This window comes from Drosophila rhopaloa, unplaced genomic scaffold (assembly GCF_018152115.1).
Source record: "Drosophila rhopaloa isolate 14029-0021.01 unplaced genomic scaffold, ASM1815211v1 contig_2, whole genome shotgun sequence".
Lineage (NCBI taxonomy): Eukaryota > Metazoa > Arthropoda > Insecta > Diptera > Drosophilidae > Drosophila > Drosophila rhopaloa.
The window spans coordinates 7,248,741-7,273,196 of NW_025335083.1; the positions used below are offsets into that span (position 1 = coordinate 7,248,741).

General features: G+C 40.4%; 2 protein-coding genes across 4 annotated transcripts; both read right to left on the bottom strand.

Moving 5' to 3' along the window:
• Positions 1-668: 668 nt before the first annotated feature.
• Positions 669-3,825, bottom strand: LOC108052816 (mucin-2). Of its 3 annotated transcripts, none has more exons than XM_044459821.1 (3): positions 3,731-3,825; positions 1,751-2,852; positions 669-1,633 (listed from the first exon to the last, which is right to left on the bottom strand). In XM_044459821.1, the coding sequence occupies exons 2-3, from the start codon at positions 2,673-2,675 to the stop codon at positions 1,032-1,034; spliced, it is 1,527 nt and encodes a 508-aa protein (XP_044315756.1). In that variant the 5' UTR covers positions 2,676-2,852; positions 3,731-3,825; the 3' UTR covers positions 669-1,031. The 3 variants fall into 3 exon arrangements, with proteins under 3 accessions (XP_044315756.1, XP_044315757.1, XP_016990802.2); XM_044459822.1 differs by having other exon boundaries at positions 3,721-3,815; XM_017135313.2 differs by lacking the exon at positions 3,731-3,825 and adding an exon at positions 3,364-3,447.
• An 8,043-nt stretch (positions 3,826-11,868) lies between these two features.
• Positions 11,869-23,462, bottom strand: LOC108044096 (lipase 3). Its single transcript, XM_044459768.1, has 5 exons — positions 22,827-23,462; positions 16,351-16,528; positions 15,206-15,567; positions 14,932-15,090; positions 11,869-12,740 (listed from the first exon to the last, which is right to left on the bottom strand). The coding sequence occupies exons 1-5, from the start codon at positions 23,061-23,063 to the stop codon at positions 12,087-12,089; spliced, it is 1,590 nt and encodes a 529-aa protein (XP_044315703.1). The 5' UTR covers positions 23,064-23,462; the 3' UTR covers positions 11,869-12,086.
• Positions 23,463-24,456: the final 994 nt, after the last annotated feature.

A 24,456-nucleotide genomic window follows, 5' to 3' on the forward strand; every position in this document is an offset into this window, starting at 1 on the left:
TTCAAATTCCAGCGAGAGTATGGTAAAGCGAACGTGATACTCATTGCAAAACCCCAAAAAAGCCCAGTGCCCCTTAATCGATGTGCTGACGATGGGCGATCGATGAATGAATAATATCCCAGGAGACCCAAACCCATGGACCTGACCAGACCAAACAAGTCGACCTGGCTGGACCACGTGTCTGTCTGTCGGATTGTCTGCGTCCATGCCGGAACATGAAAGTCCAAAAATGTATGACGACAACTCTTGGGGCTGTTGCCGGTTTTTCATTTTTTTTTTTTACCTCAGGTGGGCAGCGATCAACTTGTGGGCTTGGGCTGCTAAATGTCTGAGCTTGAAGTTCGCTTGATTTCTTGGGTGCGCTGCTTTAACGATTCACAACATGAATCATAATCAGTAGATTGGTTATGAAAGAACTCTGGATGCTCTATTTACAGTGTTTTTTTAATAAATATATTCGATAATGTTTGAAGGCACTCCCCATTTGTTTCTTTCCGAGAATTAATCTTAAGCACTACCATATTAGAGTATCTCAACGCTGACCTTTTCCGATCACATTTCGTTGATGCAATATTGTGTCACTCTTGAGTTGATATTTGCGTATCAACAATGCTTAAAAGACCTACTAACGCTTTGTGCAATCGCCAAAGCAAATGCGAAACGGAAGATGGTTGTTCATGTTTTATTTATAATTTATAAAATCGTTTATCTCCAGCATTTCTCTGTCATTTTTGTCATTTGGCAGACAGTACACAATTTTGCACAATATTATATTTGTTTTGTTTCACGTCTTTTCGGATTTGTATCTTCTTACGCAGCGTTGGCTTTTTGGTTTATCACACTGTGCTGGGGACCGTCGAATGAAATTTAAATATTATTGTTTATAACTCGTTTAGAATTGAAAATTGCCTAAAACGAACCGAGCATCAATCGCTCAATGTCTCCCTCTCCCCCTCTTCTCCGCATTATGGCAAGTTGTCCGACCTTGACAAGGTCGCGTTCTCGGTGGCACCACCACTACAAAGCACCACTCACGAGCGGTTGGTCCGCACCACCGACGAATAGCCGTAGAGCACCTCCACTCCGTCCGAGTTGAAGATCCGCTCCACTCGCGGAGCTCGCGTCTGAACTGGACGTTCAGTGGTGGTTGAGGTGGTTGTGGTGGTTGGAGCACTGGTGGTGCTGGTTGTGGTTGTTGGAGAACCTGTGGATGTGGTCTCCGGAGCACTTGTGCTCGTCTCTGGCTGAACATTGAGCAGTGTCTCCACCTTGGTGGTCAGTAGGGCAGCTTCAGTGGTGGTGGTGGTGCTGGGAGCCTCAGTGTTTGTGGTGGTGCTAGGAGCTTCAGTGGTGGTGGTGGTGCTAGGAGCTTCTGTGGTGGTAGTGGTGCTAGGAGCTTCAGTGCTTGTGGTGGTGATAGGTGCTTCAGTGGTGGTGGTTGTGCTAGGAGCTTCAGTGGTGGTAGTGGTGCTTGGAGCTTCTGTATTGGTGGTGGTGGTGCTAGGAGCTTCTGTAGTGGTGGTGGTGGTGCTTGGAGCTTCAGTGGTGGTGGTGGTGCTAGGAGCTGGAGTTGTGGTTTCCTCGGCCTCTGTGGTGGTTACGGGTGCTAGGGGAGATGAAACCAGCGGCACTTCTGCGTAAAGAAGAGTTATTTAGTTAAATGATCTTTGGCAATGGATTAAAATAACTCAAGAAGGAGTTAGTTTCTATACATCTTCTTTTAATATTGATATATTAAAATTTAACGCACCTGTGGTTTCCTCTATCGCAGGTTCTGAGGAGGCTACTTCTTCATTTATTGTCGGCACCTCAGTGGTAAGTTGAGGTTGTAAAGCTTCTACTATCGGATCTGCATTTTTAAATAACTGGTAGAGTGGCACCACCGTGGTTTCCACCGACTCCTCCTGACCTCCCTCACTTCTGGGCCTCGAACTCTCCTCCACCAAAGCGGCATCGGTGGTCACAATGAAGGACAGCTCTTTGGGCTCCTCGGGTGGTGAATTCGTGGTGGTCTCCATTCGGTTCTCGGCCATGTCCAGATCGACCTCTTCCATTTCCGCTGGCTTCCGCTCGAAGAAGTTCCTCATGGTCTTCACCTCCTCATATTCGGTGGTTTCTTCGGTCTCGGAAAAGCGGGTGGTTGGCCCGTCCAGTGGTATGGTGGTTGTGATAGCTCCTGGACTGCCGGTAGTGGTTACAAAACTGGGTGGCAGTGTGGTTGCTCCAAACTTAAAGGTGAAGCTTCTCTTGGTGGTGCTGGTTGTGTTCACTGAATTTGCTGGCTCGGTGGTTGTTGTGGTCTCAGTCTTGGACTCCGATTCCGACTCCAATTCCGATTCCGATTCCGATTCAGGCACTTCGGGATTCTTGAGCCGCTCTTCCTGTAGTCGCTCCATCTCCAGTTGCTGCAGCACCGAGTCCGGAAGTGGTTCCTCCGTCAAAACCATCGGACTGGCCTCCGTGAAGCTCTCGCCCTCGGGACTGGTGGTCAGTATCACATCCGAGTCGACGTCCACCGTGATGGTTCCCTCCTCCACGGACATGTAAGTGGACTCCTCGAGGAGATGGGGCTCCTCGGTGGTGTCAGGATCCGGCGAAATGGTGGTTCTCTGTGGTGCCGCTCTCGCATTTATGGCCACTGCGATCAGCAGCAGAATGGCAAAGGTTCGCAGCATTTTCGGTGCACTTCTTTTTGGTATTCGCGGAATGCGAGGCGGTTCAGTGGCTCGCTGGCAATGAATCAATATCAGTCGAGTGTGGTTTCAACTCGCCGAAAGCTACGTTCACTTTGGCTCAGAAAAACTTGCTCCTGTCTCCAAAAGCTTTCTGGGTATTTTGCGCTCTCTCTATTTCTGCAGAGAAAAAATTATTATGCTTTAACGATCATGCCAAAAAAAACAGGCTTTTAATATGTATTAAACAGTCTTTAAAATTCCTAATGTAAGAGTTTCGGATTATTGGGTGTTTATGTAATACCTATAAAGACAGCTTGTAATGTCCAAAAATAATTTTATTTTTGCGATCCATAAAAAGGAGTTATTGGCTGATTTTTAAGAATTTAGTAGACAAATTTAAATTCAGTGTTATTTGTTATCCAAATTTGCTGATATGGTTATACTTTTATTTTTAAAAATAAGAATCACTGTAGTCCTTGTGAACTTTTAAATAACTCCATGTGACGGAGCCTCATTTATATTTATTTTTTGAAACTTGATAGTTCTTTGTTCGAATATTTCACTCTTTTCATCACTTTTAAAACACTTTTTTCTTTCTATGCTGCCACTTCATTTAAGGTACCCCTTATTTAAATTCGAAATTGCCATTTTGGGTTGAAAGTGATCGTTTTTTGCTGTGTGCCTCTACCTCAGACTGTAGCTCTGGCGTTTAACTGGTTCACTCGGGGCTGCTGGCTTCCGCTCCACGTTGTTGTGACTAGTTTTGTTTGCGGCGAGGAACTAAACCGTTTGCAGCTCCGGCTCGGGCTTTTAAGCCGTTTGAAAACTGTTCCCTGTGCGGGCTTGGGTTTCGGCCAGGGTTTTGTTTCTGGTGGCTCAGCTGCGGAGCCAACTGCTCCTCAGGTTCGGCCTTTTTGATGGACCTGAAGTACTGGTGGCCGGCGAAACAAAACGATGAGACAAAACGCCGCGCACTTGGCCCAGAAACATCTCCTAAATGGCACTTCCCCCGTCTCCAGTTCAATTTCACTTTCAACGCACTCACCTGTGCTCACTTCTGATATTGATTTTGCTTTCCGAAGTTGCGGCTTTTCAGTTTGGCCCGGAGTGGCAAACCGGTATGGTATGGCAATTAGTTGGTTACAACTCGACGGCCTCTCATAATTCGCGGTTATTCAACGCTCTGCTCCGATACGCTCGTGTATCTGGCAATTGATATTAAACTAATTTGATCAGAACCAATAGAGCTCTTTGAGTCATGTCCATTGTCTTGGCCTGAAAGAGTCTCTGATTGCCGGTTGAATGATCGCCGTAATTGCGTCGAAACGAGATAGCTTTGAGTTAAGGAATGCTTAAAGCAAACCACTCTATTCTTTTAAACATAAGCAAAACTTATATTTTCCAGCTATTGATTTGTTTGGTCAACTGAGATCGGAATTTCTGCTGGTTTTGCATATATCCCATTTCTCTTGAATCCAAACAAACTATTTTGTGAAGAAATGTGTACTTTGTGTATACAAATATTAAGTGCTTTATTGCTTTTACTATTAGTGAGTGCCGATTTCTTGTTATATTTTGTATGTAAATTATTAAGATATATTTATAGGTTTATTAGCGTGTTAAATCGTGAAGCATTGCCGAAATTAAACAAGCGATTATGAGAGCAAACGCCTTAGTTTCGTTTTCATAAGCGGTTTTACTAAACACAGTTCCAGTTTTAGTTCCAGTTTAATAATTTTATGCCAAGAGCAAACTTAATCCCCTGATCTATTTCCGGTGCTCTGAAAAAAATGTATAATATAAAATACAATTTGATGGAAGAAACGCTTCGAATAAAAGTGTTTAACAAAAAACGTTCTTAAACTTTTTGTAAATATTTTTTATTTTTCTAACTAGTTTTGTTTAAGCTTTTCTGCTTAATGCTATTTATGTGAGTGTTTGACATTTTTCATAAAAGCAACCTTAAAGAATGCCTGGGGATTTTGTCATTGTTATACACTTGAGAGTGAGTCAACTTCATAGCGGAATTCCAGAGCAGCAATAATATTCAATGTTGTTATTTTCTGGCCAATTTCATTTGAAATTTTAATGTACTTCCTTACATTCCTCTTATCTTTCCGGTGGTCATTGCTATTAAACGCGTAAATTCCCCCAACAACTTTGACCTCGCAAATTGATTCCCCTGAAACAAATTGCGTAAGTCATTCCAAAGAAAAACTTTCATAATTAGTTCTTATCGAACCAGAAAAGCGACCACGAAACTCTCGTTTGCGGCCAACTTGGACCACAACATAAATATGGTTGACCATAAGGACAAGTTTTATGTCAACTCGACAGAAAATGTCTTTTGGACGTGGTTGAGAATCTTAACATCTTGCCACCACCAATGGCGATAAAAGCACTAACAACTACAACTGTCAAGTACGAAGGACAATAACAATAAACTGGCCACTATTGAACTACAGTGAGGTCTCGCTAAGTGGAGTTTTCTGAATAACTAAACATTCCTTCCCCTACATATAAACAATTAAATACAATAAGTTAATTCCTTGTTCTACATATAAACATTTAATATATTGTGATAAATTTATTTGCTTATTATTTTAAAAACAAGAGAGAACGCTATAGTCGGGTGCCCCGACTATTAGATACCCGTTACTCAGCTAAAGGGAGTGCGAGGGAGATGGAGATAGAAACTTTGATCACGCATAACTTTTTAACGAATGGTCCGATTTGAAAAATTTCTTCTACATTTCGATCGGTATTGATAAACACAATAAAACTGCATTTTTACTTTTCCGAAATATTTAAATTTTTAAAATCGTATATAAGCGATTGTGGGCGTTAAAGGGGGCGTGGCACCTTTTTGAAACAAACTTGCGCTGCGTAGGAACTCCTAGAATCTGCATGCAAAATGCCAATCTTGTAGCTTTTATAGTTTCCGAGATCTCAGCGTTCATACGGACAGACAGACGGACAGACGGACAGACAGACGGACAGACGGACAGACGGACATGGCTATATCGACTCGGCTAGTGATCCTGATCAAGAATATATATACTTTATAGGGTCGGAAACGCTTCCTTCTAGCTGTTACATACTTTTGCACGAATACAATATACCCTTTAACTCTACGAGTAACGGGTATAATGAACACATTTATTTTTGTTACCTTAATAAAGTGGTGTGCTTGAAACTGATTGTATAGTCTATTTAAGGTTTTTGAATAGCTCAGCGAAAGTGTTTGGTTGATAAAACAGTAAATGCCGCTCACTTTCTTGGGGGCGTGGCCTGCCTAATATGATTTATGTAATGATTGGAGAGTGTTGCTAGCTTAAGTCCTGCCAGTCACTGGTCGTGCATACCCAGCAGACACCTTTAGCCAACTTCAATAACATCATTAGGGCCAAAAGGAAGGAGGCTGCTGGCACTCACTTAAATTGAGCTCCTGCCGTCAAAATACCGGACACAAAGGCCACTTGGCAGGCGGCCAACGTAAATATGACTTATAAAATGCTCTCGAAAAAAGACTTTTTGGCAAGCAAATTAGTTTGCTAAACTGATGATGGAGCTGCCTGGCTGGCTGGCTCTCAGCACTTTGCCGAAATATTTATGCTAAATATGCCAAGTTGAAGGGAAGGTGATGAATTGAGAATTCAATTTTCCTCGGCGGCTACTTCGAGTGTAAACAAAGTATTAATCATACGCCCTGTGGGCAGAGCCAGCCCAACGAAGAAGAAGTCATTAGCAGGCAGCCGGGAAATGACTTGAAATCATTATTATTAAAGTGCCAGCCGACTAAAATCAAAGTTGGGAGCACTTTCAATTTGGCCAAGGAGAAATGTAATTTAAATACCAAGTGAAATAAGCTTTTAGCCCGATCATAATGGGAGCTCTTCTCCAATTTAAATGCTGCGGAAAATCATTAGGAAAACATTTCGCATGCAAATTCGGTTCCGTACAAATGTAATTTTCCTCATCGATTTGCCCGGACTTTGAAGTGTCGCCAGTGGCAATTTGTCCGGAGGGCGTGGCACTTTATTGCTTAACGATTACGACCGCTTCATTGGCTCCTGACGCTAATGTTTATTTCTAAATTACTTCAAATGGAAATGCAAATTCCCTCTGATGCCGGAGTAAAATCAATCAATTCGGGGTGGAGCTGCCAGTGTGTGCTTGGAAAATGGCAACATTGTTTTTACCTCATTACTTTGTAATCAATAGGCTCTCTCGCAAACTTTATTCTCCGGCACAAAAGTCACTTGTGGGGCTCCGATTCCGTTTCAGTAGCTCTTCATTCCAAAGAACTTGAAACTCTGTTTATTTTTTTAATTTCCATTGCAAGCAAGGGCTTATTTCGCCATTGTTCACAAAACGAAACAATAGAAACGGGCAACTCGAAACGAGCATTGTAATTGTATTACAAAAAATTATTATTGTATAAATGGCAAAATAAAAACGAATGAAAAGCCTGTGCGCTGTCTTTTGTCTTTTCTGTAAATTCAATTATCGAATCAGAGCGAAATGAAAATCAGAGATGGTCGATATTAATATACATACGCATGTATTTACATATTAATCCTTAATTAAAAAGCTTCACTTAATTGTTGGGCATTGTGTTGACAGAGAAATATTAATTTAAGCTTTTCAGCGCAACGTTTTTTTCTTCTTTCAGTTAAAAGCAGTAATAAGTATCGGCTTAATAATTTCGCAAAAATGGAGTTCATCTACTGGGGTGCTATTATTAACAAATCAAGGTTCTTGGACCCTTAAATTAACAGCAAATAATCTGATTAATATGATTGGTGTGCCAGCTAAAGGATATAAGTATTGGACTTAGCCATCATTTTTCTACCATTTATCTAAAATTTATCTACCTAACTTATCTATTAACTATCTACCAAAAGTTTTAATACCTCAATATATCATTACATCCTCCAATATTAATGTGTATTTAAATTCTTAACTTAACCAAAAACAAAATGATTAACTTGATTGCTGTGTCAGGTGAAGAATTTACACATATATCTGTTATAATTACTCTACAATACTATTTATTATCCTTAAACATGATTGTCTTACGTTGAAGGAGCATTGGCTTTAACCAAACGAGCCAAAGTTCATCCCAAATACAAGTTGATTTAATAAATTATGATTTGCGGTTGATGTGCTCGTGTGTGTGCATCTATGGCGCTAATGACAGCCCCTGAAGGAGCTCCACAATATCATTATAAGCCAAAACTAATTCAGCAACAACCGAGGCAAAAGCCAACTACCAAGGCTTAGAGGGAGAAGGGAACAGGGCCGGAGTGAGATGGATAGACAAAAGCTAGTTGCACAGGCAAGAGCCACTAATTGACTTTAATTATTTTGTTGTACTTAATGTCTTGTTTACACGAGGAAAAGAAACATAGAGCTTGCGGAGAAAGGCGGTGGGGATCCGGGTCCTATGGGCGTGGCACTAACAAATCACTTGTTCATACTATAAAGGCAAATGAAAAGCAAAAATAGAGAGGAACCAGCAGCAGTGGCAAAAAATGACATCTGATGGATAGAAAAGTGCTAGATAGTTGGAAAGAATGTGAGCTGCACAGAAAGAAGAGTTTTAATCCATATTAAGGAGAAAATATTAAAACATATCAAAACAAGAAAGGAAAGCTAACTTCGGGCGGAGCCGAAGTTGAAATACCCTTGCAGAATATTCTGCAAATTATATTCTCCAAAATTATTCATATGATGCATTCTTAATACTCATAAAAAATCCCACCTTCCTAACTTTAAAAACACCAAAGTTATGGCAATTTCAATCGTTCAGTTATATGGCAGCTACAGGATATAGTCGGCCGATCCATATGAAATTTGGTAGGTCGGATTAATTGGCCATAAATAAAACCCATAGGAAATCCCAACTTTCTAACTTTACAAACACCAAAGTTATTTCATTTCCGATCAATCAGTTATATGGCAGCTATAGGATATAGTCGGCCGATCCTTATGAAATTTAATATGTCGAATTGATTGGGCAAAAATAAAACCCATAGAAAATCCCAACTTTCTAACTTAACAAACACCAAAGTTATGACATTTCCGATCAATCAGTTATATGGCAGCTATAAGATATAGTCGGCCGATCTTTATGAAATTTAGTACGTCGGATTGACTGGCCAAATATAAAACCCATAGAAAGTCCCAACTTCCTAACTTAACAAACAGCAGAGTTATGGCATTTCCGATCAATCAGTTATATGGCAGCTATAGGATATAGTCGGCCGATCCCGGCCGTTCCGACTTATATACTGCGTGCAATGGAAAGAAGGGTGTGTGCAAAGTTTGAATTCGATATCTTTAAAACTGAGAGACTAGTTCGCGTAGAAACAGACAGACGGACAGACAGACGGATAGACAGACGGACAGACGGACAGACAGACGGACAGACGGACATGGCTATATCAACTCAGGAGGTGATCTTGATCAAGAATATATATACTTTATAGGGTTGAAAATGTCTCCTTCACTGCGTTGCACACTTTTGACCAAAATTATAATACCCTTTGCAAGGGTATAAAAATAAAGATATCAAACAGGTTTGGATCAAGGAAATTAGAAACCGTAGACTTCAGTAACTCTATTTTAGTAATGCAATTAAATTATACAAAAAATAATTATTTCGTTAAGATTATATTTTTCACTCAATATTTCATTTGGAAATGCACTTTTTTTCCGTGTAGAAAGCAGAAGGAAAGCCCGTCAAAGTTAGTTAAAAGCGATGTGTAAACATGTGGGCTTAGCTTGGCGGGAAAAGAGCACCTCCATCTGCCTGTCTCTTTCTCTGCTTGTTTTGTCCCTTTCTTCCGGTGCATCCTCCTGCTAAACTTTAATTAAAGTTGAATTTGTGTCAGTTGTGTGCTTGCAACTGCGGTTGCATGTTTGTTTCGCCTGCTGCTAGTTGATTCTCTTCTTTGGTATCAACAACAAGGACTGACAAACAATAATTCCCTGCTTTATGAAAGGAGACTTACTGGAGCAAACGCAGCCAGGATCCTTAAATTAATTAAAGAATAATGAATGGGTTATATATATATAAATATTACTTTATTTTTCAGAATATTTAGATATTTTTATAAATTAGAAAACCTTAAAGATAGCAAAGAAAGTTAGTCCAGTTCAGAGTTCAATTTGTGCGCTCCTTTTTGGATAAGGAGGGGAAGCAAATCGACATAAGTCATCATGAATTCATATTAACTATTAAATTAAACGACTTAAAAGATGGTAAAGAAAGTTTGTCCAGTTCAGAGTTCAATTTCTGCGCTCAATTTTGAATAAGGAGCGGAAGCAATTCGACATTAGTCGACAAGAAGTCAGCCACCGACAGGAACTACAGGAACTGCATTTTTCATTTCCCTTCGGTTGCAGTCGGCCCAGAGGTAATATCACCTGAAAGTTGTGACTTTTATGCTGGTCCCACTCCCGGCCGTAATCCCATTCAGCTGCCACCCACTGTGTTTGTGTTTGCCTGTTTATTCAGCAACAGTGCGCGCGGTAAGTTTGCCTACAGTCGCAGACTGCGTTTTCTTTTCGCTAGTCGCTATTCGCCATTCGCCATTCGTTTCTTGTGACGCCGGTCGCCAGACGCCAAACGACGACAAATGAAGGCAATTCATTGGGCATGCGGCTTTAAGTTGTCGCTGCAAGTGCACAACTGCGGTCCGCAGGAGCTCCGGCTTTCCCAGTTCACATCCTGGTCTTGGATCTGCACTCAAAAAATTCCCCATTGAAATAAAATCAACTTTTCTTGGTAGGGGCATCATTACGTGAACTTTTAGGATACGATTATTACGAAACACAATCCGAAAATGAACTTGTTCAACTGAAATACACTAAGGCGTTGACTTTTATGTTAGAACTCATTCAGGTTTCCATGATATAATATGATTTTTATATTATTTAAAACAATAATTACAGAGGTAGCCATGTGATTTATTTATGTATTGCCTTATTCAATAGCTAGGTTTTTACAACAAGTAAGCACATGATTTAGGGAACGTTAATTATATTTTTACACTTTTTTAATATTATATATCCTTTAATTTCTTTTAAATTAATTGGCAAGACACACACATAGAGTCCTTAAGAAAATGATTTTTGTTTATTATTATTTTGTTTACAATTAATGGACATTACTTTAAGCCCGAAACGCTCTGTCCTGGTGATGTTGATCAACAAAATATACTCTTTGGTTCGGAAAGGTTTCCTTTTCTGCGTTCCAATATCTTTCGCAAAATAATAAAACCATATTTTAAGCCTTAACATAAATTCAAAGACCGTACAATATTTTTTGTTTAGTGTATTCTTGGTGCTGGTCCTGTGGCAACGACTCCTGCTGCGGCCAGGATAAAGTTTTGCGCCCGGCTGTCGAAATGAGTTGCGTTTTAAGTCGCAATTAAGCGTTGGTGCTGTTTGCTGCCTGTCTCCCGCTCTTCTTGGAATATTTCCCAGCTTTCGACCAATTCAAGCTACTGGGGCGGAATAAAATCACAGTGGCTTTTTTAATGGCGATATAAGAAACTCTGTATTTGGTCCTGCATTTCGGTATTGGAAATATCACAATTAAAATCAATTCCTGACCTCAGTTGACAACGTTATTTTAAAAATTTGGTATGCCATCAGGCGAAATCGGAAAAACAAACGAAATCATTGCATACTTTTTGTTGCTGCCAATAAAGCAGTTAAACTACACTATAGATTTTAAAAAGTTTTTATGCTTTACTGATTGAAAAAATTAAAACTTAAATAGATAAAATAAAGTATACGTTAAACGTAGTTTTCGGGATATGTAAAATAAATCATAGTGTCGTTCAAGGCATAGCAAAAATACTTTTATGATTCCCATTTAAAAACACAAATATATTCTTCTTTAGGTAAATTTATTAATTTCCAAATTAAATTCATAGTTTCTCATTCTCTCATGAGTCCAGAGTATTAAACTAAAACCCATCTTTAGTGTGACAAGCTGGCTTAATATTATATATAAAAAGCTCTGCTCCTTTCAGCTTTACGAGTTGATTACCCCAAAGACACACAAAAACTCGCTTAAATTTTTCTTAAAGTATTTCTTTTATTAAACATAAACGTACATTTAAAGTTACTCATAAATTTGTACACATAAATTAAAGTATTGAGAGTAGCACAGAAGACGGATCGAACAATTCTGGTGAAAAAAGTGGCCGTGTCAAAATTGGGGCTCTCTGTGGGATGGTTGTTGGATGCATGGGAATGGATTGCGCCTGAGTGATTGCACCTGAGGTCCTCCAGCTGGAGGTCCTGGCGATGCTGCGATCGGTAGATTGTTAAAAATGTCATCACAGTCATATGAAATTGGAACGAAAAGAGCAGGGCCGGGTGGCATCAAAGTCACGCCGGAACCTCCGTTGCGGTTGCGGTGGTCAGGACCTCATCCTCCTCCTCCTCCGTCGTCGTCGTCGTCGGGGGCGTGGCCGTGGTTGGAGCAGCAGGAGGAGCCATGGTGGTGGCTCTGGCCAGCATCTCCAGGCCCAATCCGTGGGGCAGGTGCACATTGGGCGCCAGTCCCTCCATCATCTGCTGCTGCATCTGCTGGCGGAGCTGCTGGCGCTGCAGTTGCATGGCCAAGTAATTGGCCAAGTTGGCCGTCAATTTGGCCCTGTGGTTCTCCACCCGCCGCACATTCCTGACCAGGCGGTTATACACCAGTGGCTTCACGTCGATGGCCCACAAAAAGTCGAGGTGGTTGAACCGCTCCATGGGCACCAAATACTTGTCGACCACATTGGGCAGCTCCCGGGCCAAGCGGTCCACGCCGGTGGTGGAGACCAGCAAATCGTTCACCGAGTAGTACAGGGCCACCGGCACCTTCACCCGGGACAAGTCGTAGTCCGGCGGCGTCATCCGGTTGTACTCCAGCTGGTTGCGCAGGTAGCCCCGGTCGAACTTCCGGAAGTGGCCCGACTTCATCAGCTGGCCAAAGTGCTCCAGCTGCTTGATGGACGCTCCCGAGGGTGTGTGGCTCAGCATCACGGGCAGCATTGTCTAAAGGGAAAAACATAATATATTAATAAGGATGTAGAGTAACTATTTGGTTTGAATTCAATGTTTCTTATTCCTAAGTAACTATTTGTTACACCAAAAATTTACGGGAATGATAATTGATCTCGGTGTGCTGGAAATGCATTTACTTCAAGGTTGGAAAGCTTAACAAGTGAGCCAAGTCAGACTTTTTGGGTTTTAAATATTTCTAAGCAAACCATTTTACATTTTTTTATCGGTGAGAAGAAGCGATAAAAATATTTTACTTGGATGGTAAAGAAGTTAAAACTATAAGTTTTTCAAAATGCAGACGTAATTGCAAGTTTTCTTGAACCTGCGTAAATCTACTAGAAAAGCATATTTTCTTTGATTAAAATAATGACAATAAATGTCTTTTTTTGTAATAGAGTAAAATTAAAGAGAAATTATTTACACACAAACACCTGTGCAAATTCCTAATTTTTAATACAGAATTTAGAACTATGTAAAAATAATAAAATGAATTAAGTTCTGTGCTGTATATTGTCCTAAAATTACTTCTGAATGTAAATCTCTTACTCATAGTATATCAAAAGTAAAGGACCAAAAAATAAATACAATTAAGTTCAAGCCTATGAATGTTCCTAAAACATAAGCGCTCAATTATTTGTTATGGTTTGTATACGAAATATTCAAAAGGTTCTCTCACAGTTTTTGAAATGGAAATTTTAATTTTCCAAGTGCATGATTACCCATTCTGCAGTCTACACCTGTTTCTTGCACAATGTAACAACGGCCGCACCATGTTTCGAGGGCCCAGCATGCATTATCGTCCCACATTACTGCCGGTGGGGAAGTGGAGGTGTGGGGAGGAACTGGGGGTCCAGGATCATGTTGGGCCAGAGAATCGCGCCTAATTTGCATGCATTGTCGCTTGTTGTCGGTGCTACGGTGCTCGGCATCCCGACCGTGCCAGTTAATTATGCCAATTTCAAACAGCGACGACGAGGACAACCAGAAGATACCGCCCACTCTTGGCGGCCGTTGACATAATAGATAATGACACCCTTTCAATGCCAGATACCAGGTCGGGTCATGCCCCCACAGCCCACATGCCACATGCCACCTGCCACCTGCCACATCCCACCATCGGCCATCGCCCAACAATCGCATGTTGTTCAAGTAATTTAAGCCGGCCGCACTTTGTGGGCCATAATTTTGAATCTGCGGGTGTTTGGCTTGCGGTCGATTATCGGGCAAAGTTTTGCCAGGGCGTTGAGCATATTTAATGCAAACATCGTGGCCGCTTCGGGGATTAAGATAGTGTTTAACTACGTTCAAACCATCGATAATTGCAGCCCCGAATAACTACGTGTGTCCATTTGCATTGTGCAAAGGATTAGGGTAAGCATAGTCCCTAAAAAGAAAGGTAACATTTTGACTGTAGAGCTGATTTTACCTCACAAACGGTCGTGAGCAATTAAGGACATTCCGCGTCGACAGGCTGAGGCACAAACTGAAATGCAAACTATCCCGACCGACAATCGAATTGAGGCGGGTTAATTAAGTGCCAACTTAATGAAGACAATCGAAGGGGACACCCAAATCGATGGCTCTCAGCTTGCCTGGCGAGTCACGCGAAATCGTGGCCAAAACACACTCGACATCCAATCCCATTCTTATACACAGCGAGAAAAAACATGTATAATAAGGCCTTACGACTAATAACTATGTGAAAAGTAAAGGAAATCGGAGAAAAATTATGATTAATTTTTACTCTAAGTTATAAATATTTTAGGACTTCAGTTAATATTTGAATTACTGACTTTCCAATTTTAATCTCAAAAGTCCTGGAATATTTTTGAATAAAGAAATGTTACTTGCTCCGATGTTATTGGAATTTACGCTTACACTCATTCTGACTCTTTGTTTCAAAACTATTTAACATAAACAATACATAAAACATATAAAATATAAATATTAAAAATAATGTGTTTTTAAAAACACATTGTGAACTATTAAAAGTCTTATAATTTATAATTCTGCTCAAATAATACCTACATATATAAATTTAAACTGGTTAACACAGCTCAAACAGTTGCAAAAGTACATAAATTGCTTAAATCAGCTCTCAAACAAATAAGAACAGTCCCAAAATATACCAGTTTCAATATAGACGTCACTCTGCCCTTTTTGGCACAGTGCACTTGCTTACTTTGTTCAGCTGTTCGGAGTTGTAGCCGGCGACCAAAAACAGGATATTCGAGCAGACGTCCTGCGTCATGGCGTTGTCGTGGCACACAACCTGGCTGTGGTCCACTAGGAATTTGGTGTTGGGCATGAATTCCGTGATGCGCAGCATTCGTGTGGCGGCCTGCAACGAAAAACGGCATCAGGAGGGAAAACACGGAATGGAAAATGGAAAATCGAAAATGATCCAGCCGCAGCTGGCGACCCCAACCCCAACTCAATCCCAACCTGCCACCCACCGTGAGAAAGTCGAGGAAGAGGACCAGGGTGCGGAAGAGGGGGCTCTTCATGTCGTGGATGTAGGCGATGGGGGCCAGGGCGTGCATCGAGGTTATTTTCTGGGTGTAGGAGGGCTGCTCGGAGCACAGCACCCAGAAGATGGCCGTTCCCTGCGAGTGACCGATGTAGTGCACCTGCTCGAATCCTGTCTTGCTCAGGATGTAGTCGATGTTGGCCGGCAGGTCGTACTTGCCCATCTCGTGGAAGGTGAAGTCCCAGAACTCCTGGTAATCGCTGTTCAGGCTGGTGTGGTTCTTCGAGTACCGGTTGCCCCGCGAGTTGCCCATCCACACGTCGTACCCCAGATCGGATAGCATGTAGCCTGGTTAACAAAATAAATTTTATTAATCATAATTATAATCCAGAAAAATACACTTAAGAAATCATATTAAATGACCCTACCAGTGAAGTACAGGTTGGCCTTACAATTTTCTGTTTTAGAATAAGAAATAGCATCGGCTCCTTAAATATCCTAATTGTATATAATTATATTTACGTTACTGAATATAAACAACTTAGAGAAGATAAAATTAAAAAAAAGTATTTTTGATTTTGAAAAGAATATAATGTTTTTTGAACAATTGTTTTTAATTTTATCCCAAAGATATATTTAGGATTACACAATCCCTCTTTGGAAAATAAAGAAAATTGTTGGTGCCAAACACATCTCAATTTAATATTACTTGCTTAGTGTAAATGAATTAGGTAACTTTACAGAATATTTTCAACTAAACGAAGATAAAATTTAAATAGTTGTTTTAATGCTTAAAGAATATTGTGTTTTTTGAACAATTGTATTTTATTTTATACCAAAAGAATAATTTGGTGTTCTAAACTTTTCTTTTTGATTTTTAAAAGAATATAATGTTTTTTGAACAATTGTTTATAATTGTATCCCAAAGATATATTTAGGATTATACAATTTCCCCTTAACTATTAGCTTAGTTTAAATAAGTTAGGTAAGTTTACTGAATATTTTCAACTAAACGAAGATAAAATTTAAATAGTTGTTTTAATGCTTAAAGAATATTGTGTTTTTTTAACAATTGTATTTTATTTTATACCAAAATACTAATTTGGTGTTCTAAACTTTTCTGGTACTTACCCAATCCGGACTTGGGGCCCATGAGCACCCACGTAGCCGAGGTATCCAGGATGCCGTGCATCAGCAGAACCGGCTGGGCTCCCTTCTTGGGAATGCGGTGCATTTCCAGGATATAGCCATCCTTCGTCACCACCGTGTGGGTCTCCGATGGATATCCATATTTGCGTATTAATTTGGGCTGTACGAACGCAGAAAAAAGCGGAACAAAAATTGACGGAGAGAGAAAGGTGTTAGAAGTGCAAATCATGGTAGTGTGAAATTGAGTTGCCTTGGTCCATGTTTTTTCCACCTGCCCTTGCCGCTCTTTGTCTTCACCCCTTTAATTTGCATAGTTCAAATGGAAGAGCAGGTGGATTGGACCAGGGCACCACCGGCAGCGGCATCGTCATCACCATCGTCATCACCATCGTCATCAAGGAGGCATTCGTCTGGCCCTAACCACAGTCATTTGAAGTAATGAATTTTAATTTGTGGCATCAACAAGTTAATAAAGTTACCAGCCAAGCTGTTGTGGTCCAGAATGGCTGAGTAAATTGCTTGTGGAGTGGCACTGAATAATCGTGTTATCTCAGAAAAGGTATAAGCTGAGAAAACTAGTGCTGTCAGGGTAATATTTTCAACTATTTTAGCTGACAAGTACGGGACAGAACCTTATAGAATTTCTTTATTGACACCAATGAAAATCAAAGTATCATCCAAACTATAAGGAATTATCAACATTGGGGATGCTTTATTCGAACTCCAGGTGACGCAAAGTCCACGCGGCCCCCCTTAAAAGTACATCGCCATAGTTTAACCCAGTCACGTATCAAGCATACGCACTGTATGACAGCATACTTTTCTTCCTGCTCGCAAATGAATTTATAGGTTTTTCAGAAATTCGTGATACGTTTGATAAGTCTGGGGGATTATGTAAGCCGCTCGGGTAGTAGGTGGCCGAAAGAAAAACATATAAGACCATTGTTGAAATTAAGTTATAAACACGCGATTACCCAAATTTCAAACAAACAAACAAACCGGCCGAACGAGTGAGAAAACTACAGAAATAGACTCTCCGCGAGCCGACTGGCATTTTAATTAACCTTGGCAGCGAATAGCCCCTGCTGTTGTGGCCACAAAATAATATAAACACTGCAATTGGCCAATTGACTTGCCGGCTGGTTGGACAACACGAGGAAGTGGTACGCAAAGTAAGCCAGCGAAATGTGTTTTTCCTGCTCCGTTTCTGCATGTTTTGTTTTCGGCCGATTTAGCCCAATGCTAGGGCATAAATTTGCTTTATTTTTATTTATTTTTTTTGGCAATTTCCTTGCCTTTTGTCTTACGTAACTTCTTTGTTCGAGCTGCTTAAAAAGAATGAATGAACGTGCGAACGAGGTGCAGAGAAGCCGCAGAAAGTGACTTGGCCAAGCCCCGAAAGTTGCAACAGCTGTTGCCGATGCCACCCGGCAAAGTTTTTGTTTTTCTTGGCTTGACACACATTTTGCGAAACAGCCGGCCAATATTTGCCGAAAAGGCGTTGCAAAGATGCTCAAAATGCAACAAAGTGCGGCCGGCAGCTGGATTTTCCCGCCCAGCGGTGTTGGCCAATCGCGGAAAGTTTTGAAATTCATACGTGTCGACAAATGTTTAGTAATAAAAATTTCTGCAATATTTATCTCTTGACAAGAAAAATTAACTACTGTCTTACAGTAGTGTGGTGTAATTTATTAAATTTATTGTACGGATATTACTGATATTTATCTTAGCGCATTGAAAAAACTAAAACAAACGCACATCTAGCTTTTGCACAATACAAATCGACAAGCTATTAGCTAAAATTTGTACTTTTGAGTACAAAACGTATCACAAATGTCATTGAACAAAAGGTTTTGTAATAAAATAAATATTATCTTTTATTTAAAATTTTATGATTTTGTTCACGCAGACAGAAAACCTAAACAAACTCATTTGTTGTATAAACCGTAAACATAAAACAATAAGACAATAGAAGATTTGCACAAATATGGAAATGTTTTGATTTAACGCCAATTTAAAAATCCCAGTAAATAAATCAACAAAATTGCGGGCAAACAATGTGAGCAAACGTTGGAAAAACTATAATTAAATAAATGGAGTGCCTGAACTAAAGGAAGGGAGGGGCTGAGACCGCTCACTGAAAAAGTAAATGTTGAACTACACCGATTTCGACCTGGGCCAATACGAAAACTGAATGTTTGTCGATGGGCGCCGATCCATAATTTTGTCGGTTTCTTTTTCCATATTTTTACTGTTTTGCTAACTGAACATTTTGTTCGTTCGACTAAAAGCCGCAAAAAAACTTTATTAGCACCTACAATATCGTCTTGAGGTGCGATTAACATAATGCTCATCATGACCCACTAATTTTTGTGTTTGCATGCCTCCGGTTTGTGTCCATGCTAATTGGCAATGCGGTGTGTGCTTGATTGTACAGTGAGGACTGGCATAGAGTGACTCGAAGCATATTTGTTGATAAAGTAAGCTCACTACTCACTAGGATTAATAGAGGCGTTATATTCATTTTAATTGTATATAATTCACTGTTTTATTATTTGATTTCAGTTAGGCAGTAAGTACTGTAGTGTTGCATGGGCCTTTGGGTGTGCATGGGTCTCCATGTTTTCGTTTGCTTCGTATTTTTCCTCTAAAATTCAATGCAAATTTTGTAGTGTCAACGTTTGAGGGACTGTTTTATGGGGCTTTGTGGCGTGGCTTTGATTAATTTGCATAAAACACTTTTGCCGCTCGAACTTGAGCCGAGCTCGTCAGTGGATTTATTTTGGAGAAGACCCAACCGGAGTTCGCCGGATGGATGGGTATCCACTTTGAGACCATCGCTCATTTTGTAACTGACCTTGATATTGACTTCGGCTTTTATCACAGTCATTATAATGACTGCCGTTCGAAACGTCTCGATGTCATCGCCGCCGACCCCAACCAGTTTTTCCTCCTCTCGTTCGAAGTCAGGTCTCTATTCGGCTGCATTTTCTGTGCCGCTGTGCTGGCTTTATTCCGCCGACTGACATCGTTTTAATGACATCAAAATCTTAGAGGTTAATCACATTTGAACTCTGCTCTCAAGATGACTGATCAAGTGGAGCAACGACTTCAATATTATGCAAATTACTTCGATCGATTAGGGTTGCAAGAATACCAATAAGTGGCAATTAAAAGCAGCAACGAGCTCCCAATTAATTGATTGATTTGATGTTAAATGAAATTAATTATAATTATACGTGCATGCTAGATAATTAGTACTTATATTGTTAATATTTAGTTGAGCTTATTATTGCGGCTAACTTGGTTCTCTAAAAACATTTAACTAAATTATTAAATCACAACGAATTAGGAACAGGGTCTTTAATAATATAGAACTTAAAGATATAAATCATTTTTATAATTTAGTTAATTTAAAATTGACATGCCCTTTTTAAACTCATTTAACACCTAGGCATAATCATTCCATATGTCATCGATTTGCCAATCCTTAGTAAGGTGGGACAAAAGCAAAAGACAATGCGGAAATCTTTAAATTCAAATTAAGGCAAATACGAGACAGTTTTATGCAAAACAAAAGCGAAAAATATCCAGAGCCATGCCGAATGCCGAAACTATTTCCTTATTATTGCGAGGCAAAGCCTTGAGCTTTCTTCGTTGACATTTGGAAAGGTGGCCAGAGCGGGGGGTGGTAGTGGGTGGTAGCGGGTGGTGGGCGGTAGGCGGTGTGCAGTGGGCGGAAGGCGGGCAAACTGCTAACCCATATTTCAAAGTCAGTCAAGCGCTGTGGACTTGGACGGGTTAGCCTAATTGCACTTTGATGATTGTGTAGCGTTGACAATTTCAATTTGTTATAGTCTGCCAAGAGTGGTGTCCCCGGAGATATATATTTATATATCTGGCCATCTCCCAACCCCCGATTATGCAATTTGGCAACGTGCAGAAATTGTGACGAAGCTTGGTGTTTTTTATTCCGACTTTTAGTTACATTGCAGACACGCGCTGTGAACGCGCTCGAAAGCCCAGCCATGACTTTGCATAAGATCGACTTGAAAAGTGCGGCGGCACTTGGGTTGACAATATGCCAGTACACCGTACTCTATGGGTCTCCCTTTATTAGTTTCTGGGTCTGCGCAACAACTTGAATCACGTAGATCGCATAAAGGCGTTACGTTATCGTGGCCAAATGTATGCCTGAACACTTGTTAATAACTCTTTTCCTCTGACTTTGCTGTGCTTTATTGGCTCTGCTCATTTTCGCCTGTCTGTTTGTTGACCCCACCCTGAAATCGATTGGGTAATCTTCAGCTTGGTGTGATCTTTGATATTTAGCTGGCCAAATCAGGTGTTTATGTAGATGTGTTACCATATGCAAATTTTCTGGCCTTGAGATAATTTTCGGAAACCCACGGAAAACCTACGGCCAGCATTTACAATTGTGTGAGCAATTGACCAATGAAAATGTTGATCTAATTGCTCGGCACGTGAGCGCTGTAAATGAGCTCAAGGTCACTTCGCACTACCAATGGCTATCAATTCTAAAAATCGAACTCATTAAACGAACTTTGGTTTCTGTGACTGCCATAAAATGCTTATTTCGTATTGGATCCATTTCAACGAAGGCTAAGCCCGTCTTTTGTATTGTTGTAAGTGGGCCTTAAAATTATAAACAAATAAATATCAAACCTGATTGGATTTCTCCAAAGTGGAATACCAGCTCTCTTATGAAGTTTTAATATGGTTACGAATATTCTGCCACCGATAAAGCCATACACTTTCATGTTACTTCACACCAGTATTACCAGCTCGTAAACCTTTTAATTAGCTTCAACTCTAGAAATAAATCCATCAGTTACGTGCTTGCAACTGAGTTAACTCACTCACTGAAGTTAGACATGATTAACGCCATAAAAAGGCTACGAAATTCACACAAGTTACGGCAGCTCCCCTTTCTCTTGGAAAACAAAGGGTAGTCAATGAAAAGTGCAGTGGCAACTGCAGTTGATCACGGGAGGTGACCATTACAATTGGTAGGTGCCTGCAAACGGCTCAAATGGAATTGGTAATAGTTCTCGGACCTCACTCGAATACTCGTACTGCGAGTCAACGAACCCTGAGAACGGAAACTTTCTTCTTTGGGTGGTGAGCAGTGAAAAGTGTAAATTTATATGACACACAAAAATGTTCGACCAAAGTAAATACCAGAACAGAACGCGATTGTGCCCTCAGAAAAGCTCTTCAAAACAGCCATGGAAACAAAACAAAAACGACGTGGAAAACCAATGTCAATGTAAAAGGGGAATTCAAGCGTGAAGTTTTGACCGACTTGGGATAAGTTCGAAACTACTTTCAGGTAATAGTAATGAAACTATCTTCTCGATTTTAAGCCTCTTACAAGCCAAACATTTACAAATATAGTTATACTCATTACTTTTCGAATATACATTCCCAACTATATTGGTAATGATAGCAGTAAAAAATCTGTCAGAGTAATGTTTAACTAATGATGAATTTTAAACGTTTTATAGGCATTAAATATAAATGTTATTTTTTGCCTTTGCCCTTGGTACTTCGAACTATTACCAAAACCACGTAATATTTTTTATAATTTTGATAATGATTTTATTAATAGCATTACATTTATGCGAATCATTTGAATTCATTAGCTGATATTAGCAGAACTTTGTATTTAGTTTACCATTGATTAAATCACATAAAAAATAAACAGTTTTATTAGCTTTAATTGTTGTTCAATAAGTGAAAACGTTACTCTTTAAGTCGGTAATACCAAATTATATATTAATTTAATTTATCGTTTATTAATAATTTAAAGAATACACACAAAAAACTTTTTTTTACTTCGAAGTATTTGCCGAAACAATTAAAATCTCAATTATCTTTTTTTGACTTCTGGAAGTCAAAGCCATTTAATGATTTGTTACGAGTGTATCTTAAAAGTCGTATATCAGTCGGCTAACGCAGTGCAGTCAAGTTCACCAATAAAATAATTTAACTATAAACGTCATGTCGCTAAAAAATTCCAAACACGAGATAAGCGAACTAAAATATAGCAACGGTGCTAAGATGTTTTCAATGAGTAATTTAATTAAGATTTGATATATGTACGTCCCCCATAATGTTGCACTCCGTTGTGAATTTAAAAAGTTATGTGAGCATTCGTACCAACAAGTTAGAAAAGCTGAAGCTAGAAAATCGGTTTAAAGACTATTCACGCAAGCTGAGTTGTCATCTGAGTTTTTGGCTTATAAATATAATAAAAAAAACTCGTTCAACAAAATTATAAGCTAAAATTCATTTGGTACAAATTTTGCTTGGAAGAGATATCTGCAGCACCCTGGTAAGTGGAATCTTCAGACACTTCTCACTTCGATGTGTTATAGAAATGAACCCAGAACTCAGATCCTTTCAACCCGTTCCTTCTACCCTCCAGGACTCACCGTGATGAGGGAGGCGTCCTCGAGGACGTCGGACTTGAGGTTCCGCCCGCCGCCGGCCAGGTTGGCATTGCTCGACAGCAGCACGGAGTTGAGCAGGTTCTTGAAGCTCAGCGAGCTGTAGCTGAAGGGCGAGAGGAGGGTGAAGGCGCCGGCCCGGCCGCACACCTGCATGGCCACGAGGCAGTGCAGCAGGAGGGTCGTCAGCAGACGACCCTTGACCTCGACGGTGGGCCGCATCGGAAGGCCGAGGGCGCAGGCACTCACAAATCGGGCCCAAACAGTCAGACACTCGCGGCGACACTCACTCCGACACTCAAACACTCACTCGCCAACCGAAGCACGCTCAGTCGGACACACAAAATGGGGCAAATTGGCAAATGCAACAGTTGCTTGCACTTAAGCGTAACGGTTACGTCGCCACTATCTTTTTTCTCCCGCTTTCGTCACTCTTGGCAGTTACGTGTGGCGATTCGGCACTCCGATGGTCTCAACGGACTGGAATCCTAATCCTTCGGACGGACTTGGCAGTGGCAACTATTGCTTTTCCCCCGGAGAGCACGGTGCAGGCACGGGTTTTCCGGATCACTCGATGGTCTGGTTCAGCACGCGGCCAGTAGTCAACCGTCTGGCTTGAGATTCGTCGCTCGACTGGCCGATTCGTGGGCAGAATGGCCTGAGCTAGGCTCAAATTGCAGCCGCGATCTGCGGGCCAACTTGTTCGAGCCGGCGCTTGTGGATCGCGAGCTTGTGGATGGTGAGCACAGGTGATCGGCTTTAGTGCGGATTTAAAGCGGGTTAAAGCCGCTCTCAAGTTGGTTTTTGGCCTGAAAATCATACAAATGTAATTTATACGCCACTCGTGTGATTATTTTATTTTGAAGTGCACTGAGAATGTTAAAAAAAATTAAATTATATATTATTCATTATAAATTACATAGAAATTTGTATAAAGAAATAGGAAATCTGTTCAAATTATAAACTTCTAACAAGTTTAATCGTTTTTATTTTTAACACTTTATGTATGAATTAATACTAAACTTTAAAATATTTGTGCCAAAATAGCAAAATAGCTCAAACTTAAGAAAAATACTTTTTTCTAAATATTCTTAACCTTAAGAATTTTTTTACATATATTTTGCTAGCCATTTGAGTTCAAGTTTTAAATAATCAATAAGTCAAAGTCACGAAATCCAATTTTTATACTTGTTAAATTTCCAAAGAAATTTTCGACCTAATAAAATGAAGATAAGTTGAATTGCCTAGCATTTTTTCTGAGTGCACATTTTGCCGACCTAGCTCAACTCCCCGGATTAGTCAGCTGATCGAGCCGACATGTTTGACGCCCCCAATGCAACCCACAATCCCCTCCCCGCCACAATCCACATCAAAGTTTGGCGCGTGCCCAGCGAGTTTTTTGCCTAAGTCTTTCGTTTCGATTCGCTTTCCTCCAGCCGCAAGAGATGTTGTTGTTGGACGTTTGACGTTGGACGGGGTTTGTCTCTGGGTTCGAACCGTTTAGCCGTTAGGCGGTGGATCGTTTGGCACGTCCCGAGCTTCTCACTGACTTGGTTGCGTGCTCGGTTGCTGCCAAGGTAATTGCAATTGAAGCCCCCATCCCAAGAGCCCGACT

Coding starts and splice junctions, on each gene's coding strand:
- LOC108052816 (XM_044459821.1), bottom strand. CDS start 2,675: ATGCTGCGAACCTTTGCCATTCTGCTGCTGATCGCAGTGGCCATAAAT. Junction 1,634..1,750: donor TGCGATAGAGGAAACCACAG/GTGCGTTAAATT, acceptor TTCTTTACGCAG/AAGTGCCGCTGGTTTCATCT.
- LOC108044096 (XM_044459768.1), bottom strand. CDS start 23,063: ATGCGGCCCACCGTCGAGGTCAAGGGTCGTCTGCTGACGACCCTCCTG. Junction 16,529..22,826: donor AGGACGCCTCCCTCATCACG/GTGAGTCCTGGA, acceptor GCGTTCGTACAG/CCCAAATTAATACGCAAATA. Junction 12,741..14,931: donor ACTCCGAACAGCTGAACAAA/GTAAGCAAGTGC, acceptor TTTTCCCTTTAG/ACAATGCTGCCCGTGATGCT.